Source organism: Alternaria hordeiaustralica (genome assembly GCF_023758085.1).
Source record: "Alternaria hordeiaustralica strain BMP 2776 chromosome Unknown scaffold_1, whole genome shotgun sequence".
Taxonomy (NCBI): Eukaryota; Fungi; Ascomycota; class Dothideomycetes; order Pleosporales; family Pleosporaceae; genus Alternaria; species Alternaria hordeiaustralica.
In genome coordinates, this window is record NW_026056773.1 from 1,563,551 (window position 1) to 1,585,343 (window position 21,793).

The window sequence follows — 21,793 nt, forward strand, 5'->3', positions numbered from 1 at the left end:
TTGTAAATCACCAGTATGATAGATCCGCAATGGCTTACCAACACACCCTGGCGAGGAACACGGATTACTTCAATAGACATGGAAACGTCTACTCAGCTTCTGGAAAAGTATGGGCCCACTTCGTGGGCGAACAATTCTCCAGCCGAGTGGTTAAAGAATACGTGGAGTGGCTAGGTCGTGGTAGGCTTCCTACCATGGCTTCCCTTGGTCGACTCACTCCTTCTACCGCTGACGAGGTTCTCATGTTCTTGGCTCGCGCATACATTTTTGGCGAGCAGATCGACGACAGGGCTTGGATGAACGATGTCATGGATTCGTTTACCTATGTGCATATCCATGATTGGCGCCTCGAGCTGGACGATGTCGTCTTATACACGTATAAGTTTTCGGTTTCTCGTTCACGTCTGCGTACGCTTTTGGTGGATTTGTTCGCGTACCTTCTCCCTGACCCTGAGCAATTGCTGTCTCAGGATGCCATTCCACTAGTGGAGGAATTGAGGGTCCTGCCAGCAGCATTTTTTCGCGCTGTACGACGCGAGATGACGCAGAGGACAAATTGTACGCCCTCGTGCTGGCGCGCCCGTCTCGACCACCCATCGCATTACTATGTTGATGAATGGGGAGAGGGTGGGCTTTCATGGAGACAAGCGCCTGATTGTGGGCATGGCGAGGCTACATGGATGAGGTGAAATGTCATGTTTTGGAACTTTTCAGGGTAGGACAAGGACTTTGTAGAGTGTTAGAGCAGCTGTAATGGAAGCATGAAACGGAATACCATTTGCTCGTTCCTTCGGTTCCGTTATGTGATCCCTTGGTCCCGCGAAGTATGTATCGGGACATAGAAATCTTATTGAATGCCGCCATTGAACGTGCAGTGCATACGAGACATGCATCACATCCTTTCTTGGGTGGAGGGGTTAGAAGAGTTCACTCCGCTTCCGCTCTACAGTGTCCGGGGAGACCACGGACATCAGTCGCCGTACTTTCCCCCAGATGAACGGGTGAGAGGGGATGTGGAGACCCCACGTTTCTGTCTTGTATTGGAACTGAGCTGATGAGTGATCGAAAGACGTAGTGACGTCGTGCGTGATATCGGAAGGATGACAGGTCGGCGGTTAGAATTACTGTCCCTTCAGTAGCGCGGCCCACTTGTCGGCGACTCTTCCCTTCCGATGCTGATCGGGGTTAGTCCCGCACCTAGCTTCCACTAACCTTCGCTTGAAGCAGGAATTCCCGCCGCGACCTCCACTTTCGCCGGCAGCTTTTCCCTTGAGATGGTCAGCTTTGAAAGGACGTTTACCCAACTGGACAACTGCACAGCGCGGAACGACGCGAGCCTAATTTTGGGGAATCCGGGGTAGCACTGGCACGCTCGCGCGCGTTTTCTGGGGTCTCCGAGCACCCCATACGGTCACCGCGGCCTTTGAAGATGCGGAGAAAGGCGTATGACGCCGGCAGCAGGGGTTTTGAAGGTTTGCGGAGCCAATGCCAGCCTCTCAGAAGCAAATTCGGAGACCAATGTCACGCGATCTAATTTCATGATTAGCATCAAGACGTTCATCATGCAATTGCTACTGATTCTCACGATCCGTAGCAGAGCAGCTCGGTCAGTCTCGGACGCAAGGGTCCCACAGAAACTTCGAGCGAATCTTCCGATCCAAGCGGCGTAGCCTCAACAGCACAAACCCCACATGCGCACACCGCGCTGGCATCTCAAGTCACCCACGAACGTAACAGACAGAAGGTCGCAAGAGGTAGGTGTGAAGCTGAGCTAACGTGAAGCCGCTTCAGAAAACGCCGGCCGTGGTGGTTCCTAGCATTCCATCCACACTCCTTGGCGTTCGTTCTGGGAAGTCATCGGATGTGCGCTTAACGGCAGTCAGACGCCTGACACTAGCGTTGGCAGATACTGTACATGGTGTGGACCCACCGGACAAGAGTTAACGCGGCATCAAGCGAGATATCGAAAGTGCATAAAGCGGTCGATTGCCTCCTCGCATTCACTATTCCCTCCTAGCCAGGCCATCCACTACACAGGCGATTTCAACAAGACACGACCCATATCACTGCACGTCATCATGGGTGGACAAGATTCGATCAAGAGCGCCCCTTATGAGCAGCGCGAGGCAATGTCTCCGTTCCCTAGCAAACAGGGAACGGTGACTCGGGAGCCTTATGGACCAGCAGGTATGCATATCACTTTGTGGAACCTCAATCACACGTGGGCTAATCCCAGAGCCAGGTTTCCGCGGCCTCTTCTCCAACCCTTACGTTGCCATGTGTGCAGCCTTTGCTACGATTGGAGGTCTTCTCTTTGGATACGATCAGGGTGTCATTTCCGTAACGCTCGTCATGGATCAATTCCTCGACCGGTTTCCGCGTGTCTCGAGTGAAGCTTCAGGAGCTGGTTTCTGGAAGGGCCTGATGACTGCTATGCTGGAGTTAGGCGCACTGATCGGTGCCCTTTTTGCCGGCTGGATTGCAGACAAACTCTCCAGGAAGTATTCCATCGTCGTCGCAGTCGTCATCTTCACGATCGGAAGCATTCTACAAACAGCAGCAATGGACTACGCCATGTTGACGGTCGGACGTTTGATCGGAGGATGGGGAATTGGAGCGTATGTTGAGCCATGTTTGTACACGGGATAGATGCTAACCACGCGTAGTCTTGCAACTATCGCCCCACTCTACATCTCTGAGATTGCGCCACCGGAGATCCGCGGTGCTCTTCTCGTCCTGCAGGAGTTCAGCATCGTCCTCGGCATCGTGATCGCCTTTTGGACAACCTATGGTACACGCTTCATGGCCGGCGAATGGTCATGGCGTCTCCCGTTCCTTATCCAGATGATTCCTGGTCTTATTCTGGGTGCTGGCATTGTTTTCCTGCCTTTCTCTCCAAGATGGCTCGCCAGCAAAGGCCGCGACGACGAAGCCCTAGTCGTCCTGGGCAAGCTCCGCAAGCTTCCCACTGACGACCCACGCATCTTCCAAGAATGGTGCGAAATCCGCGCAGAAGTTACCTTCAACCACGAAGTGAGCGTTGAGAGGCACCCTGAGTTACAGGCCAAAACTCGCACGAACGAGTTCAAGCTTGAGGTTCAGTCTTGGCTCGACTGCTTTAGACATGGATGTTGGAAGCGCACTGTCGTCGGAGTTGGCATCATGTTCTTCCAGCAGTTTGTTGGTATGTTCCTCCTTACCCCGACGTGAGAAAATACTAACACAACTCTAGGTATCAATGCGTTGATCTACTATTCGCCCTCTCTTTTTGAAACACTAGGCCAGGACTACGAGATGCAGCTTCTACTTTCCGGCATCATCAACTGCACGCAGCTCGTTGGTGTCGCAACAAGTCTATGGACCATGGATCGCTTCGGGCGCCGGCCACTACTCCTCACCGGTGCTGCTCTCATGTTTATCTGCCATCTCATCATCGCTGTCTTGGTTGGCAAGTTTGGTGGACGATGGCTGGACTTTGCAGTAGAAGGCTGGGTTGCCGTTGCCTTCCTATTCTTCTACATGTTCAGCTTCGGTGCTACTTGGGGACCCGTCCCGTGGGCTATGCCTTCGGAGATCTTCCCATCTTCCTTGCGAGCAAAGGGCGTTGCACTCTCAACGTGCTCCAACTGGTTCAACAACTTCATCATCGTAAGTCTTCCCTTCGTCTTTACTGTCTGTGACTAGCGACTGACCTGTATACCAGGGGTTGATCACTCCTCCTCTTGTTCAAAACACCGGCTACGGAGCCTACACCTTCTTCGCCGTCTTTTGTGGACTCGCCTTTGTTTTCACATTCTTCGTAGTCCCGGAGACATCTGGCAAGACTTTGGAGGAGATGGACCAGGTTTTCAAGGATGTCAGCAGTGAGGCAGAAGAGCAACAAAAGGCGCGCATCATGCGCGACATCATCGCAGGCAAACAAAACGAGACTGTCACCACAACCGCAGTCCCTTGAAGCAGGACAATTGCTCAGCAAGGAGGCCAGTAGATTTTGTAATTAGCGAGACAATTATTCGGTTTATTCTTATCACAGCTTCGCGCACTACGATTGGAATTTGAATGATACAATCGATCGAAGGACTGGGCTTACGATGCGCAGTCTCATAGTGCACGATGAGCGGGTCGCTCCTGCTCGCCTCCGGTGAAAGACGTTGTGACATGCGACGTACGTGCAACGCAAACTTCTTGGCTCGCTACCTCGTATCATGATGATTGTTTGGTTGAGTATCGTATTGTAACGATGACCACGCAACGTCGCGATGGATGTAATGATGCTATTCGATTGCGCCCGGTTTGCCTATTCGAGAACACGAATTTCCGCCTGACGAGATCTGGCAATGGATATCTAGACGTTGTGATGAGCGCTACATGTTAAGGGAAATGTAGTGCAGAACAAAGACATGATTTAGCATGTGCATCTCATGCTAGTTGCGTAAGACATGTTTGTCCGGAGCAATCTTGTATTTGACGCCTGAAGCCATATCTATACTGCCTAGGTACGCCAAAGCTGAGCTGCATTCAGAAGCATCGCGGAAAGAACACCTGGAATGTAAAGACGCATGTCATCAGATTGACAGGTGTACGCGTGCTTTGCTGTTCAAACACCTCGCCGAGTTGTGCGTCGAGCTCCATGCTCCCTGTGACGTAAAAAGATTGCCTTCAAAAGGAGCTCCGCGGGAGAGAGCGCATCACCGCTCTGCCCCAGAAAACACGTACGGCATTGCCATCTTCTACTTTCCACCCGTCATCGTGCTCGTGCCATCATTTCACTCCCAGATCCTCGATAGCCGATTATCTCCACGTTCTGCGCCAAATTGCGAGGCTTCCCATCGCCAAACTTTTGCAGCTGGGCCGTTAGGGTTTCCCAACTTTCGCCCCGCGCCACCCTTCCCAGTACAGCATCATGACCCGACTGACTCCAAGGCCGCGATAATTCCGTAGAACTGCGTGTTGGTTGTCCCAGCACCGATTCCAATGCAAGGTGTGCATAACACACGGCCTCGTTCGCATCGCCTGGTATGCCTATATCGTCGAATGGCTTTGTGATCACGCTCTCGGGGAGCTCCGCTTCGAGGTAGTCTATGATGTTCGCGTTGCGCGCACTCGGGCCGCTGATGAAGAGTTCGTCGACGTCCTGGCCGGCAGGAAAGCGGAGCGCGAGGAGCCTGCGATACTGCTTCAAGATATTCTCGGCCGTTATACGGGTAACGGTAGCGATTATGTCTGCTTCAGAGAGTTTCATGAAGATGCACTCATCAACGACTCGTTGGGCTTCATGTTCACCAAACATATCCCGGGCTATGCTTAAAGAAGGCAAGACGCGAGAGTAATCGTGCGTCTGGAGGAACCGTGTGACGATAGCTTGATTGGGCTTCCCCGGCGCTGCATACTCCCCGTCGTTGTCATTGTTCCGATCGTTTGAAGTGCAGTACTTCATGGCGTAGTCAATGAACACGCTTCCAGGCCCGCAGTCGCGACAATTTGTCCCTCGAGCATCTCCCTTCGACCGAGGAGGAATGAAGCTACAATTCGCAAGCTCGCCAATGTTCACACAAGCTCGAAACTTGGAAGAGTGTCTCAAGAAGAGTTGATCAATGTAGGCGACGGGGGAAACTTGAGGTCTCAAAGACCCAGCTTCAATGACAGCAAAGTCGAAGACAGTGTTGACACCAATCTCAGTGTTTATATTGGCGTTCCATCCCAGCGGGTGCGTGCTCAGGTCGTTTGTTTCAGGCATGTCAGGTCGCCTCAAGCCCGATGTGTGTGTGCCGACCAGGTTTATGGATGCGAGTGGTATGCAATGCTTCTCACAGAAAGTGGTAATGCCATTGGAGAACAAGTAACCGAGCAGCGCGTTGAGGCGTGTCGCTAGTGAGGAGTTGCGCTCAACTTCGCGGATGGAAGTGAGGATGTGGTTTCGAACAGGAGGTGAGGTAGGTAGCGAACCGCACTATCGTTCGTCAGCATTTGCAGGGCGACAGTATGAACAACACTAACTTGGATGAGTTCTAGATACAGCGTAGCACTAGGGGAGGCTTGCAGATACCGGACCAGCGCGAAGTCAAGCTGGTTTAACCCACTTCCGCAACAGACCCCTAGAATGCGGAGGTCCAATGCACTCTTCATGGTCTCTCTCGTATGAACCTGTAGGCTTCCATGGTCTGTTGCTGAGTCGTTGCGACGCATACTAAGCTTGACTGTTGTTCAATCAAGAAGTACACATGAGTGCTTCACATCCGGAGGCGAAGATTATCAAATGGTAGAGGCCCGGAGGTACCTAGGCAAGGGGGGACTTGTCCAGTGGCGTCCGACTGAGGCGTCACCCAAGGCATCTCGGGTTATCGCCCCATAAGGGGCTTTGCAGAGAGGAATGCATGCTAAAGGTACGCTGTGGGGTGGATGGGTATCCGTGTCGCGCTATGCAGATCTCAACGGACCCGATGAGGACTTGATGTACCAAGACTCCCGTGACCGGGCTCTGGCACCTCGTTACGACTTACGCGAAGGGATTGGCCCGGGACAGATATCCGGCCGTGAAATGACGTAGCTGCTCAACGGTCATCCCTTCAACATATCAAGTCAGCAACCAGGCACATGCTAATCAACTTCGCACGGGAAGATGCGCTTTGTGTTCTTCATTGCCGGTCTGCTACATACCTAGCAATTGATGGAATGCAGGTATAACGCGTTGTACAAGGCCATATGCATCACAGTAATATCTAGGTGATACTCACGTAGCGCTCCCAGACGTGCAATAAGCGACCGCAGCTGCCGGATATCGGTGCTTTGTTGCGAGGCTTTCGGATGCAAAAAGAGCTTCTCGTCTTGGCTTCAGCCAGCTGCCTTACGGTCAAACTGGTGGTGGCATGTGGGACGAAATGCAAGCATCTGTTGAATATCCAAGATCGACAAGACGCGTACTATGGCAAACAGTACGATTTATGATACTACAAGGGGTGCTCTAGCAAGGTTTCAACACAGGTATCGTGATCAAGCGCGTAATCACGGTAACTCAGGCAGCAGCGTACGAAACGGGTAGTTTAGTGATCTAGATGTGCTGCGCCACACACGACTTTCAGCTTGCTTCACTAACAGATTCCACATCCTTCTGGCCACCGGCCACGGGACATGCGTACAGCTCAGGCAATCTTCGGTGAACCGAGCCGAACAATGCAGCCCTGGATGTGAGATTATCTGAAAGAATTCATTGGGGCGAATGATTGCACGTGAAAACAGAGATCAGCACACGAGAAAGTACTATTTCCAAGAGAGGCATTGTTACTGTATAGTAAGATGTAGCTGTGACATTATATGGATTCCACTCGGAGTTGTTACCCGAGCTCCCAATCCTCGGAAGGTATATCTTCCCGGATTGCACAAGTTCGGTTGACTGCTGGAAGCTCCCGGGTTGAGAGACATCCATGTTCTCGCATGATAATGGGAGTTCTGCGTCGAGTTCTAGAGCTACATGAAGGGGACAAAGTGACGGGATACAGGCAGCTGACCATGGCGTCCAAAGCTGGTATGGATTATACCAGAATGATTCGCGGGTATGACTTAGACACGACGGTACTGGCTTCCAGACACTGAGCGCTTTGTTTTGCACAATAAATGTCTTGTATGGGTTTCATCATCTTTCACATCCACCTTCTTCTTGTGGTCCTATTCCACAACCGACCCAAGCTGGTTTTGGGTAGGCCAAGAGTCAATGCCGGCTCGAGTTTCTACTTCATGAGCTAAGCCACAGGAGCTGACGATGTTGGGATACCCCATTCGGCCTTCAATGCGTTACTGATCCACGTCGTCGGCCACACATGGTTTTTCTCGAAGTTGTTTAAAAGCTGTACTACCTGATCTCTCTCTTTTGGGTCGCATACAAGAGGTCCCCAGATAAAGATGGTGTGACAGACGGTGATTGCTAGTGGGACAGTCTCCGGTGAGCTATTACTAGCCCCGGAAATGGCGCGAGCATGCGTCAAGATCTGATTCTACTTCAATAAGCAAATGTTCGTGCTGTTTGGTAACTTTGGTCCTTACATCTGTTTCAGACAGGCTGCCGACGTTGCGGATTGCGAACTTGGGGCCTGGCTTGTATCGAAGCAACATGATACAGGCAAAATGATAGAACCCAAACGATACAGCTGATGGTAGTGTGAGCATTTGCGTGGAAGGACATGTTAGATAACTTACCGTGCCAGTCGGCTGTGAAGAGAATCTCAGGAAAGCAGCCCCCATCGCCGGCTGGGCCTTCGAAAATTGCATTGAAGCCGTCCGGTCTACCATGCATCCACGTCTGGACAAGATCCCACAGCTCGTTCCATCGCCGCATCTTGTAAGCCTTTTCGTTTTGTGGCTCCTTGCCGTCGAAGCAGAAGTTGACGACACATGCAAGATTCCAAGTCATTTGATTGGACCAGGCCGTCTCCAGTCTTAGTCGAGCCAGCGGGTGCGCATCTCGTAGTGAGCTTGGGGTTGGGTGTAGCTGCAAAGAAAAATCGATATCAGGGGGTTGCTGATTGATAGTGGCATTGTAGAGGCACTGGCGGACATAGACCCAAAAAGCAGCTTCGCGCAACGTGGGCGCTGATGGATCTACATAGTGATTTCCCTGAGAAGATCGAATAATGGCCGAACAGCCTGCGAGGTGCTGTTCATCATCAGAACCGGTACTGGACGGGACTAGAAGGACTTGTTAGGCATGAGAGACGCAATGCATACTATAGTACGCACCATTTAGCTGCTCGTAGAACCGCAGTATGACGATCGCACACAAAAGCGTTTCGTCGTGGCTAGCAGCTTGCTCATTCAATCGTTCGATGAGCAGGGCGATGCAACGCTGATAGGCCGCCTCGGCTGTCGCGTCTTTTCTGCAGTGGCGAGCAGCAAATGACATGACGGCATGGCAAAGTACCGGGCATTGTTTGACCTTCTCCGGTACGCCCAGCGTAAATTGACGAGTGGCGTCGGTGCAGTCAAGCCAGCGGCCAAGATGTTCGGTGTAGTGGTGCACGAGCAAGGCCTCTTCATGCGTCAAAGGAACAGGCCGGGGTGAGTAGTTTCTAGTTCCATCTGGCATGTCTCTACGGTTATGCGAATGCGCATTCGGCTGCTGCATGGCCTGGCGGGTGTGCATCGGCAGCGAGCCCTCTGGCATGCCGTCCGGGTCGTGCGACTGCAGCAAACTCGCCACCGACACGCCACCCGTTGTGCTCTTAGATCGGGGAACAAAGTAAGGCGAGCCTGGCGATAGCTGAGCCGACGGTGAGGAGACGCTGGTCGATGGGCCTTCCGATGTCCCATCGGTCCGACTGTTTTTCCGCCTTCTCGGTGAAGTGTTCCGGCTCAAGCCTTCCTCGCTGAAACTGTTTGCACGAACGGCTCCTTCTGTTCGACTGATGTTATCGACCCCATCGACACCGTCAACATCCATCAGGTCCTCTTTGGTCTCGGTTTCCTCATCAGTACCGCCGGCAGCAGATCGACTGGAAGAGGGCCCGTCAGGCCGGTAGTCCTTGAACTTAGTATGAGGCTCCTCCCACTGACAGGGACGGTTTTTCTTGCCGCATGCTTTGCATACTGGACGGGTCTCGTCACCTGGGAGGACTATCAGTACGGCAAGGAGTGCCTGGAAGCAGGACACTGACATTTGACGCGGCGCGCTCGACATGTAAGGCTTGTGCAGATCAGCGGACTTTGTCGCCGCAACCTCATGGATCCACTTACCAGCCGCTCCTAGAGCGGAATTTACTGTATGAAGTCAGTAATACGTTTCATGTGTAGGCTGGGAACCGGAGTTACCCCATGTATAGGAAATCCAAATCCCAGGTTCGAATCGAAGTGTACCTGTCGCCGTATTAGCTAGTGGGGATGTGCCCTTCGCCTCGAGCCCGATCCCTCGACGATGGCGCTCGTCATGAATCGACAAAATGGCTAATATCGGAAGTGCGTACCACAACTACGTAATTGTGTCGTTTCAGGGACCCTTCGGACGACTTCTGGAGTTTGCGCGTAGCCTTTACCGAAGCAGTGACATCTGTAGGATCCTCTCGGCAATCTTGGACAGAAATCAAGAGCGCTCAAGCAGGGCACGTGGAAGCGAGGCAGGTGTGGGCTAGATATGCTACGGAGTCGCAGGCTGTTCAACTCTCCGACGTAGTCTTGATAACATTAGTCATTTGCCAGAGTATATGCTTTACCCTCTGACGCGCTGAAAAGGGGAGTTGAGCGTATAACTCACCCGTCGAAAACGTTCGATGGCCGGTCTGTCGGTCGATGCTGGGTGGATCGGGGTGCAACGTCACGCTGTTGCTCATAGACTAGACTGTGTATTGAAGATACGGCATTCGTGCAAAGCCCATGACTGCCTCGATGAAGGCCAATCTTCGATACTGGACCTCACCCGCTCAATGCTGGTGGCCCTTGCTAGGTGAAAGTTGGCTGCGGGAAAAGATCCCGCAGCCAGTCAGAGCCCGTAGAAGGGCGGCGCTCGGATCCCAAACCCTCTCCAGGTGCTTAGGTAAGTGGGTATCGGGTGCTGAGACTTTGCTATGCACCCAGTGTCTTGTGTGCCCCGTACGCAGGGCCGCATCTGCCCAAAGATCTCGAGGATCAGCCCAGTCCCGCCAGTCTATCGGTCAAATACTCTGACAACTGGCCGCCGGATGTGATTCTAGTCCAAAAAGACTGATTCGTATCGAGGTCTCGAGCAGGTCAAATAGCTACCTGAGGAAGCTCATCAGCACGAAGGCTGCTGTATTTCTTGAACTACCAGTACTACTCTTCAGCTGTACTGGGTCGCGATCCACAGCAAGCGCAGACTGCATCCGCATCGGGGCTGCTGACCTACCTCTCGAACTGCATCGCCAAGAGTTGCTCAGATTAGCATAGTTCAGAACCTCGTTTCGACGTTGGAAACCAGAGCCTTCGCACCCTGACGAGACTGCCATCCTCAACGCTCGTGTTGTCTTGCCGTCCACGCGTGCGCCCACGAACTCCCCGATCACACGAATCCGTCCTAGCCGAGACCATCCACACACCCTGCCCGCTGGCAACACTCCTTAGCCGTACCTGCAATGACCAACTATCGCAAGCACCGGGCCAGACGTGGCACCCAACGAATTTCCGAGAGAGAACAGCCGGACCATACACTCAAGACCGACTGACAGGAGTTCCGCAAGCAGTGAAAGCGTGCGACACCACAGTAACACTGCTTAGCGTGAGCTTCGCAGGCCGAGAATACGTACGAATCTCGACGGTGAACCGAATGCATGAAATGTGGGCGGATCCCTTGGTAGAGGACCCTGTACCGTTGAGCCTTTGCAGTTGCGTCCCCGCACACTCAGAAATGACTTGGAAACCCCGGAGCCGGATCATGGAGCGCGCGGAAGGTGAGATGCCAGCAAAGGTGCCAGCTCAGGCCGAGCCTGATAATGGAGATTCGGCATCGCAGCCACATTTCACAAGCGCAGGCGCCATCCAGCTGATATTTCCTATTATCTCACGGTCACAGATTTGCTTCTGCACTTCATCTGCGGACGCCACCGGCGCGATCTGGACACCCGCTGTCGTCGAGGGTCCCAAGTTCCTACGAGCACCTTTCAAAGCCAGATTCGCCAACTGCGTACCACGGCTTGCGAGCAGCAGTCCACCGACTGACGAAACGGCAGCAACTTCACGAACACTGAACCGTCGCGATCGTACCCATTCTTAGAACCCGATTCACGTACACGGCCGAATTCGATCTGCAGGATTACCATGTAAAAAGCCTACAAATCCTTGTTTGGTGACCGCGCTTGCATATTGTAGGTGTTAGCATACATCGCATCAGAAGATTCAGAACACGGCGGACGAGAGACATACCGACAAGCGCCATTGCCGTTCCTGTCTATAAATGATTTGCAGACAGTCGATTCGTGATCGATGTTCATTGTGGCTGACGGCAAAAACACGCCAGCAGCTTCGTTGGGTGCGTTCAGTCGAAAAAGACGTAGCCAGGTATAAATAGAACACCTGCGGAGAGAGGTTCGTAGGGGACTTTGTGTCAGGAACGGAGTAGGGAAAAAAATAAGGCGGCCGAATACAGCGCTACAAGCATAGCATATGCTCTGCAAGATTTTGAGCGCGTTACGTGTCTACGTAAGACTACATGCAGCTCATCGATCGCACGGCAGTAGACCATACACTGGTGCGGAAGGATCGGATTCTCTTTGCAAGATCGGGTTTTAGCGAAACCGCATGGACCATGATGGCATTTCTGAGCCACCATGAGGGCAGCCTTACACAACCGCTCGATACGCCCACTTATATCCGTAAAAGACTTTCGAAGACTGGCATGCGATGGACGGAGACGAATGCTTCGGGGCGAGATTGGTCCAGCGAAAGCATGCTCCGCGGACCAGTCGGTCCTACCACTGCCTCGCGCTAAGTACCACCCTGTGGTTTGTCAGTGGGGATAACTCTCCCGCGGGCCTCTTGCCACATGGATCCAGAGTATCGGATCAGCTCAAGTAGGTATGGCTGATCATACCTAGGTAGCCTAAACGTAAATTCAACGTCCACCCATCAAGAGCAGATGAAGAGACGAGCGCTCATGTGAGGAGAAACTTTACAGCATCATACACGGACATTATTGCATCAGGGTGTGATCATCAGGGGACAGCAGAACCCATGTTGTAGTCTTTGGCGCTTAAAACGCGTTTTGTCGCGTGGATAGGCAGGCTTGTACGATTGTGGAAGCATTGGCAACGGCAACGTGAGCGTCAAGACCCGCTTGCCATGTGATTGTAATCCGCGACTGCACGTTGGGGTATGTTCTACACGCACAAAGTATTGTTTGCAGCAGTGTCATACTCCAGACTACTAATGATCAGCCAGTGTGCATGTGACGATACGCCGATGAAGCCCAACCCTGCGGCTCAACTTCCCTCAACGGTCGCTCGCCTTTCCAATCAACGCCGCAGCGCGATAAGAAGATGCAACAGTCATGGCAGCTATCGAAAATATATGGGGAGGCTTCTTAGCCCTAAGCCATAACAGTTCCGTGATCATTTGACGGCCTAAGCGATGTATCGATGGGCAACCAGAGGCGTGAAGACTCGCAAGTCATTTGGTCAGTCCATTAGTCCTCAAGCAAGTATGCTCTGTCAAGTCTGTCTTCCTTCGTCGTTCTCTTTCACCTTCACTTTTCGACCCCCGCGTTCCACACCTCGAGTAGTACCCTAGAACGGGGATACTTGGGCCAATTACGAGACCGCACCCGCGCGCTCGCACACCGGCTCACTGCACCGAGTGACCACAGCAAACACGTTCTATCCTCGGCGGGTCCTCACCTCACTTTCCTCAGTCACGCTCACGCTCCGTTTGCATTGATCCGCTCCGGCCTGTGCTTCCCTTTTGTTTATTTCTTCTATTCTTTCTCCCCTCCCCACCTACTCTTGAACCCACACAAGAAAACACCGCTCCGACCATCGCCATGGCTGTGTTCAATCTCTTCAAGATGCTCGCTCTCCTCCTCATCAGCTTGGTCGCAATGACCTCCGCTTCACCCATCGCTGCTTCCACCGAAGTATCAACTGCTGGTCTCAACTGTCCGGCTTGCGTAACCTCGATTGGCAAAGTTTGCAAGGACAGGAAGCTCAGCGAGTACAAATGCGACACCCTGTGGTGCCTCAGTCTGGTAAGTCTTCACCCGCCTTCTTGCTTGCATTGGCGAGATGAGTTGAGCTGGGCGAAGGTAAGGTCTAACAACATGTAGATGTGCCGACAGTGCAACCCACACTGTCCACCCATCGGGGATGCTGGCGTTGGTTCAGCTGTCGCTGGACCCGTCGATGTCTCTACTGATGTCTCGGACACTGTCTCCACCAACGCCTTGGTCTCTGCCATTGACGCGGCCGTTGCCGACATCTCTTCTACTTCTGTGGCTCCAGCGGCTAAGCGCGACGACTCACTCGCCATTCCCGGTGATGTCTTTGCTGACGCCAATTGCTACCGATGTATATACATCAACCTGTTCTGCAAGCAAAACAACCTCACTGAAGAAAAATGTCTACCCATACGGTGCAATGATCCCGACGTAAGTCTCTATTCCGGTGCGCTATCTTCTGGATGGCGCGCCAACCTCTCATAGCCGTCTTGATTACGAGAGAAAAGAGACTGACAGCCTCATAGTGCAACGTCTGCAGCCGTAGTTGCCACAAGACTCAGCAGGTCGATGCATCAGACCCCGCCACCATGGAGGGTGTCGTTGCCGACATCTCTGCTACTTCCGTGGCTCCAGCGACTAAGCGCGAAGAAGCTGCACAGAAATGCGTCTGGATCTGCTTCCATGTGACGTGCACGCGCCAGTGTACCGACGTCGCTGGAGTAGCTGCTTATGCAGCCAACGGCGCGATTGTCATCGACGAGTCCGAGCTCCATGCCGACACGTCCATCTCCGTCACTGCAAACCATACGCAGCTGGAGAACAACGAGCATGTTGAGAATGCTTTCCTCTACCACTGCGACTTAACCTCTGGCAGTTGCTGGGCTGAGACCGTTCTTGAGCCAGTAGCTGGGACCGAGACCGCCATCGAGAACATTCCAGACATTCCACACAAGGTCTGCCGCGAGATTTGCAACACAGACAAGTCGCTCTGCGGACTGGTCTGTGATGAAGAAGTGAAGAAGGAGACTGCGACCAACGACCCCGTTTCAAAGGCTAAGATCAAGTGCCACTGGGAGTGCTATTTCGGTCAGTGCTGGGCGGTCTGCATGCCCGACATGGGCGGCGCCGCCAGCGACTCCAGCGACGTATCATCCGCCAACGTAGCAACAAACTTCAAGCCATGTCGCTGGGAGTGCTACTTTGGTCAGTGCTGGACTTGCTGCCCTCCTCCTTGATCGCCTGTCCAGGTTCACTAATCGCGCCGCGCGATTTCCGTGGTAAGATATAGGTCTACCCCCACTTTACAGGATACAACTGACCTCTACTAGAAGCTTGTTCTACACGGTACTTGAGACATGGAATGAATTGTAGGGAAATTTCGGACGCCTTTTACAAGTACGCTTGGGGTATAGATTAGATCTCGTCCATAGTAGCAATGGAACTCAGGCTTCACATCTCTGACTCGAAAATACAAAATGGTGGTGATGTGCAAGCCAGCTGGTTTCAGCCTGTTGATGTCGCTAATGCAACGGGATAGTTCATTATACTGACTGAACAATCATGGCCAACGTTACTCATCTACCCTCTTTCCCATATGGTACAAGTTGTACTACAACATGGTATATACATTCGTTTTTCACGCGACAAAATCCCTCTCTTGCCCATGTCTACATGCCCCGCGCCTTCAGGAATGTAGCAATCTCGGCAGTGTGATGTCCCTTGACAATGACATGTTGTGTCACGCTGTTGATCTTGACGTCCTCGTTCTTTTTGTTCAAGAAGACTCTCAGCTCGTCCCTCAAAGCAGATAAGTCACCGGTGACCTTTCGTACCGTCGTCAGATGCAAGTTGCCTCCTCGCTTGTAGTCGGTGTAGATGGGCAGGTTCTTGTTCGCAGATCTCGAGACGGCGTACTTGGGCGGTGGTAGAGATAGTTTGGGGGCGCGCGGTGTCTTTGGCTTCTTGGCGACCTTCTTCTGGAGCGTCGATGTTGTGTCGGCTGTGTCTGCGGGCGCGGTCGAGGGCATGGGCGCGACGTCATCGGCCTTTGCGGGCTTCGCTTGCGAGGGTGTCTGTTCTGGCTTGTTGTCGGACCGGGGGTGCTTGGAGGGCAGCGTCGGCTTCTGCTCGGGCGGTTGCGCGCTGTCGCCTTCGGTGAGAGACTCTGCTGCGGCAAGGTCGGCGGCGCGTTGGGCTTCTTGGGGTGATGTCGGGTGTTGCGAAGAAGCGTTGGGTGGGAGGGATGGCTGTACGATGGGCTTGGAGTCTGGCGGCGGTTCTATTGAGGGTCAATTGGTGTACCTATTATACTGGAAGAATGCATAGCTTACGCTCAGCCTGCCATCTTGTCGCTGTAGAGAAGCGGAAGTGCGGCCGGCATGCGATGGCTCTTGGGGCGGCCAATGGGCGCAGGAGCGGGACGAGAGACTGCAAGCGAGGCATTGTGAGGGAGCGGTGCCGGTGAAAGTATGCTACCACGTGTCGAAAGGTCGAGGGATGTGTCGCGAGGGCCGTGGGGTGAATGCTGCGGCCATGGTCTGCGGCTCAACTCCAGAAGTAGCGCCTGGGGTCCCTCGCGCGCACAGTCCGGCTGCTTTTTTCGTTTCCGAGCCCACCCCACCACGCTCGACATCGCCATAACTCCTCCCACCACCACAACCACCCACCATGGCGGACTCAGCGGCAACCGGCGCAAATGTCGCCGAGCAGTACTCGCTGCTCCCCAAGCTCATGCCCAACCTCGACCGCCATCTCGTCTACCCGCTCCTCAACTTCTCCAGCGATGAAGACGCCGACCAGACCGTCGAGCAGAAGAAGCTGCTGCTCGAACTGCTCAAGCCCACCAACATGACCGACTTCGTCGGCCAGCTGCACCAGGAGGTCCACGGCCTCGACGACATGTCCGACGAGTTCAAGACCAAGCGCGACGAGGTCCTCAAGAAGCGCGACCAGCTCGAGGAGGCCACCAGCAAGATCAGCGGCTTGCTCGACGACGAGAACGTCGTCACCAACCTGCGCAGCGACAAGCAGCAGAATTTGGCATACCTCAAGGAGAGCCATGGCGTCGACTTGGACATGATCAACCAGCTGCTCGAGTTTGGCCAGTTCCAGTACTCGTGCGGTGTCTACCCACACGCCGCTGAGCTGCTCTACCGCTTCCGCGTTCTGGTATGTTTCTACGAAGCCCTGCGGCATACTGGTTACTAACGTCAGCAGACCACCGACGGCGACAAGGAGCGCGAAGCCACCTGGGGAAAGCTCGCCTGCGAGATCCTCTCCGTCAACTGGGACTCGGCCATGGAGGAGATCAACAAGCTCAAGGAGATCATCGACACGCGCCTCTTCAACAACCCCCTCGCACAGCTCCAGCACCGCACCTGGTTGATCCACTGGTCGCTCTTCCCCCTCTTCAACCACGAATCCTCGCGCGAAACTCTCACCGACATGTTCTTCTCCCCCGCATACATCAACACCATCCAGACCAACTGCCCGTGGATCCTGCGCTACCTCGCTGCTGCCGTCATCACCGGCCGCAACCGTGGCAGGAACTCGAACCAGTACCAGAAGCAGCTCAAGGATCTCATCAGGATCGTGCGACAGGAAGGCTACGAGTACAACGACCCCGTCACCGACTTCATCAAGGCTCTGTACATCGACTTTGACTTTGAGGAGGCGCAGAAGAAGCTCAGCGAGACGGAGGAGATTCTGAAGAACGACTTCTTCCTGTTGGGCGCCGCAGACTTGTTTGTCGACTCGGCGAGACATCTCATCTCGGAGAGCTACTGCAAGATCCACCAGAGAATCGACATCAAGTGAGTCATTCTACAATTCTCGGCGCTTCCAAAACCGTACTAACTCACGACTAGGGATCTCTCGACCCGCCTCGGTCTTTCACAAGACGAGGGTGAGAAGTGGATCGTCAACCTCATCCGCGACACTCGCGTAGACGCAAAGATCGATTACCAAGCCGGCACAGTCGTCATGAACCACCCACCACAGTCCGTCTACCAACAAGTCATCGAGCGGACAAAGGGAGGCTTCTTCAGGACACAGGTCCTGAGCGCAGCTGTTGCGAAATGAGCGCGCCACATTACAGCCGGTCGACTCGTTCGTTTCATAATGCGGGGGGAAGCTAACAGCTTCTGGGGAGGCGGGGAGACTATGATGGGGGACACGATGACGATCATGAAAGGGATGAAGGAATGATCGAAAAGTCTGGGTTCGGCATTTGGCGCTTTACGAATCAGGCGTGGGCAAGGCTCGCGCACTGCATGCATGGGTATTGGCGTCCTACCATGGCTCTAAAAAGGGCCGTCTGTGTTCCTGGGCAACAGCGCATAAACGCTGTGCAAGTAGTGAATGCGAAATGAGTAGTATCCAAGAATCAACATCAGCAATCAAACAACACTATATTCACTTTTTCCTCAACCTATCATACACTTTCAGTCTACTCGATAGACTTGCTTTCACCCCTGCTCTTCCTAGTCCATGCCCACAGATCAAGCATAGTACCTGGGCTCGTTGAAGACGTGATACCTATGCCCTCTGACACCCTGACCCTTGAACAGCTCCGGGAACCTCAACCCGGCAGGAACCTGCGACTCATGCAGAAGCTCGTTTCCGTTCTCCGGCTCGCCAACGACGAATTTACCAACCTGCATCACATGATTAGCACACTGGTCTGACGCTAGGAAACCAGAAGGAAAACTTACCTGGAGTTCGGTATCCGTGATGGTATGTCTGGAAACACGGGCATATCCACTCCTCTTCAGGCCCTTGTAGAGAATGTACTCGCACCATCTGTCCCAGTCTGACGCGTCGATATCCTTCATACCGCTCTTCTCACCCACGTACGTGTTGTAGTTGCCCTCACCGGGTTTGATGACGAGGTACGAGAGGAGGATGGCAGGACGCGGCGTGGCTTTCATGCGTTCAGCCAGGTATTCTGATTGTAGGCGGCGATCCTCGGGGTCCTCTTCCTGGCCCGAGTGGAAGACGAAGATGTCGATCATCTCACCGTAGGCGTCGATGGTAGCTTCGATGGCCGGGGCAAGCTCGCCGACAGGTGAGGGGAGAAGATGATGGGTTGAGTTTACGATGGGGAATTTGGAGAGCAGTGCTGAGCCCCATGTGTGCTTGTTGGGTCCTGGGCCGAAGTCGACGTACATGCCTAGGTCTTCGGCGAGGAACTGCGTCGTGTCGCGGTTGCCCATGATGATGCGCTGCAGATCGCTTTCGAGGAGTCCGATGACGTCGACTTCCATTTCCTTGATGAGGTCGCGCATGCGGTACTCTGAAGACCACATATCGTTGTCAAGTGAGAAGTGGATGGTCCAAATGCCAGCCGTGATGGACTTGGTCTCCGGGTGATACGGCTTGTAGTCATAAGACGGGAAGCGTAGGTAGGCGGTGGCAATGGCGATCAACTCTAGAGCACCTAGAACGTAGAGGTAGTAGGATCGTTGCCTAGTGGCAGCTGCCGTGATGACAGCCTTGCCCTTGTAGCTCTTGAGTGCTGGCGGCTGAGCAGACACACTGAAGATACCGGCACCGATCTGGAGCATCATGGCTGTCATAACCCAGTCTGTGTGCTCGCGAACAAGCGGTCCGCCGGGAACGAACGCGTACGCTACTACCCAGACGTGGAACAGAACCATGAAGTTGTACACCAAGAATCCAAGACCGAATGTGCGGCCTGGTGAGTGGCGCGCCGCATGGGCAATGAGAACAGGTGCTGCTGCCATGGTGTACATGGCGAGGACCAAGGCTCCATAGAAACCAGTCCAGTGGCTGGTGGTTGTCAAAACGGCAGCACCGATAGAGCCTACGCCGTAAAAGGCCCATGACCTTGAGAGGTTGGGCGCAAACAAACCGATCATAAGACCCAGGCCCATGGCTAGGAGAGTCAGGGTACCGTGGGGTACAGCCAGCGGACCCCGAACAGGGTAACCTTCCCATACCCAAGAGATCATCGTGCTCGAATCGGAGAGAAGCGAGTGCATGGCGAACATGACACCCGCTAGGCCAAAGCTCGCAAAGACAGAAGACCCCTTAGTTGGGCCTTGAGCTGGCACATCTGCGCCAGAACTGGCGGTAGATCTGGTCGATATGAGTATCGAGAAGAGAGCTACTACGAATCCAGTCCTGTTCCATCCGCCGTTTGCCTCGTGCATGATTGGCCAAATCGGGTTGTTGGTCCAAAAGGCAAACTTCGCAATGCTAGAGGCGATCAGACCAATAGCAAAAGCGGAAATGCGTGCTTCAAGGCGGTGGGGTTGAGACCGTTCGGCATAGAAGGTGGCAGACCATGCGATACATGACATTGACAGACCGAAGCCAACGGCAAAGAGTCGGTTGACGGGTGTCTTGGCAAGAAATGCGAGAAGTCCGGAGAGCGACAGCAGGTGGAAGAACCAGACGTAGCGAGTAGCCAGATAGCGGAGGGGCTTGATGCCGAGGAAGAAGGGAGTGACGGTGCACATGACCAAGGCCTCGTAGCCAGAGATACCCATGTGCCAGAGAGGGAAGTCTAAATATAATCAGCAGATATCACGATCGCACAGGATTATTCCTACATACACCAGACGCAGACACCGAGTGAAGTCAGCATGGACCAGAAGACAAACTGTACAGTATTTAGTCACGTCCAATGACACCGCGCAATGCCACTTACGCCGTTGTACACGTCTGCAGCAGCATAGATGAGTCCGAACCAAGAAAAGGCACCTGAAAAGGTCGCGCTCATTTCCTTGTTTTTTCTGCTCCTGTCAGTGACGCGCAGAGCCTCGGGAAGCAGTAGTGACTTACTCCTGGATACTGTCGGATGTCGACTTGGAGCCCGCACTACAAGACATGTCTTATCAGAAAGTGTCCATAAGAAGTATAGATTCGTGATGCGTGTCTATCTATATTGGAAGACGAGGAACGTACAGGCGAGATACACCTCGAACATCCTTTATGACAACCTCCAAGTGCTGGAACTCGATCATGGTGACGGCATCGAAGCCTACATCGAGCAAGACCAGTGCCCATTCGAAGAAAGCGTAGATGGTATATGCTGTGAAGACGTTAGCGATGGCAAAACAGTGGAATTGTCAAACGTACCTCCAGCCACTCGGTGCACCTTGTGCTGGATGAAGAAGTAGATCAACGGCACCAGAGTTCCGAAGAAGCTGCCAGCAAGGACCTTTCGGTACTTGAGGGCAGTGGGGTTCTTAGGGCTCAGAGCAACACAGCCCAGGGTCCACGGTAGCGTCGCAACAAGGTATGAGATCATGAAAATATCGTGCCAGTCGTGGTCATCGGTAGAAGTCACATATGTCCATCCTCCACAGGTCAAGGTCCGAAAGATGCCAACGCCAGCGATGAACTTGGGTAGGGACGAGTTGGGTCGGCGGGTCAAGATGTACCAAAGGCCGACGAGGGCGAATCTTGGGCCTGTAAAGCTTAGCATATGCCTTTGTGCGCTGTGTCTCGTTCCATACCAGATGTCAGGGCGATGAAGAGCATGAAGACCGAACGCTCCGGGTAGCGGTCGCCGATGGTCGCGGACACGGATGGAAACCATTCATCTGGGTAACCCTGGGCACGTCAATGGTTGGCTCTGGGCCTGGTGTGGTCCTCGGGGACTAACATAAAACTCGTTTTGCACAATCTTGTGGTAGTGTAGCCATCTGTGGGTGTTCAGCCACGTCGTGGGGTAGTAGAGAGTGAGAAGCGTACATTCCGACTATGAGGGCTCCGACAAAGGCACCTTGGGGATTTGTTAGTCCGTTGATATCCGTCAAGCACATAGGAACGTACAGTAGGCCATGGCGGTATGCGAATATGATATCCATTTCCCATTGAACTACATCTGGTGAGCATGCGGAGCTCTCGGGGGTGAGGCCGGACTGCGCGTACCGTAGCGACAGTGTCGCCGTCCTTGTCCTTGACCATGGTAGAGAATTTAGGAAGGTTTTCAGCAGCGCTGGACCATTGAACGAGGAAAAAGCGGCAAAAGAGCGTCGAGAATTGATGATGCGCAGTCCAACACGCGCGTCTCCTGAAGTCCACAGGTTGCAATGGCCAGGGTTCGCGCTTCCGAGGTCCGTAGGCCAAGGCGCTACCCGCGGGAGCAACTTTAGCCTAACTTTTTTCTAGAGAAGT

General features: G+C 53.5%; 8 protein-coding genes across 8 annotated transcripts; 4 read left to right on the top strand and 4 right to left on the bottom strand.

The window, feature by feature from the left end:
- Positions 1–2,277: 2,277 nt before the first annotated feature.
- On the top strand, positions 2,278–3,955 carry J4E84_000476 (uncharacterized protein; the record flags this gene model as incomplete). The annotated part of the gene is made up of 4 exons (XM_049383115.1): positions 2,278–2,618; positions 2,667–3,184; positions 3,233–3,648; positions 3,704–3,955. 4 exons carry the CDS (start codon positions 2,278–2,280, stop codon positions 3,953–3,955), a joined length of 1,527 nt encoding a protein of 508 aa, XP_049248633.1.
- A 946-nt stretch (positions 3,956–4,901) lies between these two features.
- J4E84_000477 (uncharacterized protein) lies at positions 4,902–6,126 on the bottom strand (the record flags this gene model as incomplete). The annotated part of the gene is made up of 3 exons (XM_049383116.1): positions 4,902–4,943; positions 4,997–5,950; positions 5,998–6,126. 3 exons carry the CDS (start codon positions 6,124–6,126, stop codon positions 4,902–4,904), a joined length of 1,125 nt encoding a protein of 374 aa, XP_049248634.1.
- Positions 6,127–8,692: 2,566 nt separating this feature from the next.
- J4E84_000478 (uncharacterized protein) lies at positions 8,693–9,667 on the bottom strand (the record flags this gene model as incomplete). The annotated part of the gene is made up of 1 exon (XM_049383117.1): positions 8,693–9,667. One exon carries the CDS (start codon positions 9,665–9,667, stop codon positions 8,693–8,695), a length of 975 nt encoding a protein of 324 aa, XP_049248635.1.
- A 3,804-nt stretch (positions 9,668–13,471) lies between these two features.
- Positions 13,472–14,128, top strand: J4E84_000479 (uncharacterized protein; the record flags this gene model as incomplete). Its single annotated transcript, XM_049383118.1, has 2 exons — positions 13,472–13,675; positions 13,754–14,128. 2 exons carry the CDS (start codon positions 13,472–13,474, stop codon positions 14,126–14,128), a joined length of 579 nt encoding a protein of 192 aa, XP_049248636.1.
- Positions 14,129–14,232: 104 nt separating this feature from the next.
- J4E84_000480 (uncharacterized protein) lies at positions 14,233–14,880 on the top strand (the record flags this gene model as incomplete). The annotated part of the gene is made up of 1 exon (XM_049383119.1): positions 14,233–14,880. The coding sequence occupies one exon, from the start codon at positions 14,233–14,235 to the stop codon at positions 14,878–14,880; it is 648 nt and encodes a 215-aa protein (XP_049248637.1).
- A 432-nt stretch (positions 14,881–15,312) lies between these two features.
- J4E84_000481 (uncharacterized protein) lies at positions 15,313–16,087 on the bottom strand (the record flags this gene model as incomplete). The annotated part of the gene is made up of 2 exons (XM_049383120.1): positions 15,313–15,923; positions 15,976–16,087. The coding sequence occupies 2 exons, from the start codon at positions 16,085–16,087 to the stop codon at positions 15,313–15,315; spliced, it is 723 nt and encodes a 240-aa protein (XP_049248638.1).
- A 225-nt stretch (positions 16,088–16,312) lies between these two features.
- INT6 (eukaryotic translation initiation factor 3 subunit E) lies at positions 16,313–17,725 on the top strand (the record flags this gene model as incomplete). The annotated part of the gene is made up of 3 exons (XM_049383121.1): positions 16,313–16,813; positions 16,862–17,457; positions 17,512–17,725. The coding sequence occupies 3 exons, from the start codon at positions 16,313–16,315 to the stop codon at positions 17,723–17,725; spliced, it is 1,311 nt and encodes a 436-aa protein (XP_049248639.1).
- A 419-nt stretch (positions 17,726–18,144) lies between these two features.
- On the bottom strand, positions 18,145–21,583 carry J4E84_000483 (uncharacterized protein; the record flags this gene model as incomplete). Its single annotated transcript, XM_049383122.1, has 12 exons — positions 18,145–18,300; positions 18,358–20,174; positions 20,225–20,270; positions 20,319–20,403; positions 20,453–20,488; positions 20,576–20,702; positions 20,750–21,082; positions 21,130–21,226; positions 21,279–21,318; positions 21,368–21,398; positions 21,449–21,494; positions 21,548–21,583. The coding sequence occupies 12 exons, from the start codon at positions 21,581–21,583 to the stop codon at positions 18,145–18,147; spliced, it is 2,850 nt and encodes a 949-aa protein (XP_049248640.1).
- Positions 21,584–21,793: the final 210 nt, after the last annotated feature.